Source organism: Ischnura elegans, chromosome 7 (assembly GCF_921293095.1).
Source record: "Ischnura elegans chromosome 7, ioIscEleg1.1, whole genome shotgun sequence".
Classification (NCBI taxonomy): domain Eukaryota; kingdom Metazoa; phylum Arthropoda; class Insecta; order Odonata; family Coenagrionidae; genus Ischnura; species Ischnura elegans.
Genome location: NC_060252.1, coordinates 88,486,547 through 88,488,262, shown reverse-complemented (window position 1 = coordinate 88,488,262; position 1,716 = coordinate 88,486,547). Strand labels below are relative to the sequence as shown.

Here is a 1,716-nt window from a genome sequence, read left to right as displayed (position 1 = left end):
GTATGGTAAAAGTTCGAATACCCAATGGAGGGGGTATAATACTCATCAAAATATTTACATAAGCAAGTTCTTTTTACGCAAAATTCTAACATTTATATTTTATCATTCCGACGCAAAATTTCAGGAAGAGGAAAAATAAAATATGTAATTTTAACTACAGTTGTATTTCATAAAATAAAACAATAAGTTGTAAATGACTTTTTATATAAAATATAATTTAAATAGTATAAAATAAATAAAATGTTACCACATTGTCCTGCAAAACATCTGCTGGCATGCATAAAAAAGCATTGAAACATCACAATCTAATAATCTCACAAGATACTGGACTCTGAATTCAACATGGATTTTTAGAGGTTAAAAAATAGTATAATAGGGGACGGGAATGTGGGGGTGAGGCGGTGGCGGAGGCGGCGGGTGGGCATGGTGGGGGTGGTGGTGTGGCGGTGGGGGACCCGGGAGAGGTGGTGGAGGCGGGGGATGGTGTGGTCGGGGGCCTTGCCTTGTGGTGGGGGAGGAGGGAAGCCCATCTGGTGATGATGATGAGGATGCCCTAGCTGGAAGTCAGGAGAGAAGTGAGCCTACAACAAACTTTTATACAAATTACAGTCATGCGGATGAAACGAGACAGTTTTAAACTGGATACGCGACTTTCTCAGAGATCGTAAACAAAAAGTTGTTCTTGACGGAATTAGCTCCGATGTTGTAAACGTAACATCAGGTGTACCACAAGGAAGCGTAATCGGCCACCTGTTGTTTATTATATACATTAATGATCTCTGCTCCCGCATTAGCAGTAAATTACGTTTGCAGGGCGGCGGCGGCTTGCTTCCGGTAGATGTAGATGTAGATGTCCGTGTAGATGAAGGTCTAACTTGTCCTTGAGCTGACGGATGGCGTCGTGAATGTAGCGATCTGTTCCCTTCCTCTTGACCTCGGTATAGAATCTGAAGAGGCTCCTCGACTCTTTGACGCCCTTCCTCGCGGGTTCAGCGACCTCTGCGACTCCGTCAGCTGTTGGCTCGGCGGTGTCGAGGTGATGCTTGCCATCAGCCAGGGAACGATCATTAGCTGCACTCGTGTACGTGAAGCCCGACAAATCGTGGGATATGACGGAGTTGATTTTCACTGATGTGCTGGAAGATGGAGGATGTGGGAAGGCGATAATTGGTGACAAGAGCAATAGAGCTGCAGCAAAATGCTTGAGCTCCATCGTGGCGATCGTAGAAATGGTGATTGGTCCGTTCCGTTCCTGCTTATATAGCGGCATTAAAGCGTTCCTTCGTCTTCTTCTCGGGCCAGTCCCAACCGATGGGTCACACCTTTTCCCTCACCCTACACGACTATAACCGTTTCTTTCTTTCCCCCTCCAACCTTTACTCGCTCTAAAAAAATTCTCCGCCCCCATCGCTACCTTCCCACCCAACACGGACACTTCCTTCTCCTGTATTGGTTTCCCCATCCTTCCCCGCCCGCATCCTAGCAATGAGGAGTAACTGAGCTCGCCATAGAGACATGAAAATGAGTACAAGCATTGTACTGTGCAAATGAGTACAAGGCAATGCTTATTTTCGACGCAAATCAAGCAGGTATGCATCAAAGGTTTTTTGGGTTTTTATTCGCCGAGAAATAGCGAGGCACTACAAGCATTTATGCTTTAACCTACTCGGTCCTAGCGTACTGTATACAATATATCGACGCTTGAATTTGTTTCCC

General features: G+C 45.4%; 1 protein-coding gene across 1 annotated transcript; it reads right to left on the bottom strand.

Moving 5' to 3' along the window:
- Nucleotides 1-357: 357 nt before the first annotated feature.
- On the bottom strand, nt 358-1,213 carry LOC124163031 (WW domain-containing protein C2F3.14c-like). Its single transcript, XM_046539814.1, has 2 exons — nt 892-1,213; nt 358-557 (listed from the first exon to the last, which is right to left on the bottom strand). The coding sequence occupies exons 1-2, from the start codon at nt 1,211-1,213 to the stop codon at nt 358-360; spliced, it is 522 nt and encodes a 173-aa protein (XP_046395770.1).
- Between the last annotated feature and the right edge of the window lie 503 nt (nt 1,214-1,716).

Excerpts from the sequence above, each read along its gene's own strand:
- LOC124163031 (XM_046539814.1), bottom strand. The coding sequence starts at position 1,213 with ATGGAGCTCAAGCATTTTGCTGCAGCTCTATTGCTCTTGTCACCAATT. Across the intron at positions 558-891 it reads CTACATTCACGACGCCATCC|CTAGGGCATCCTCATCATCA; the intron begins GTCAGCTCAAGG and ends CCTGACTTCCAG.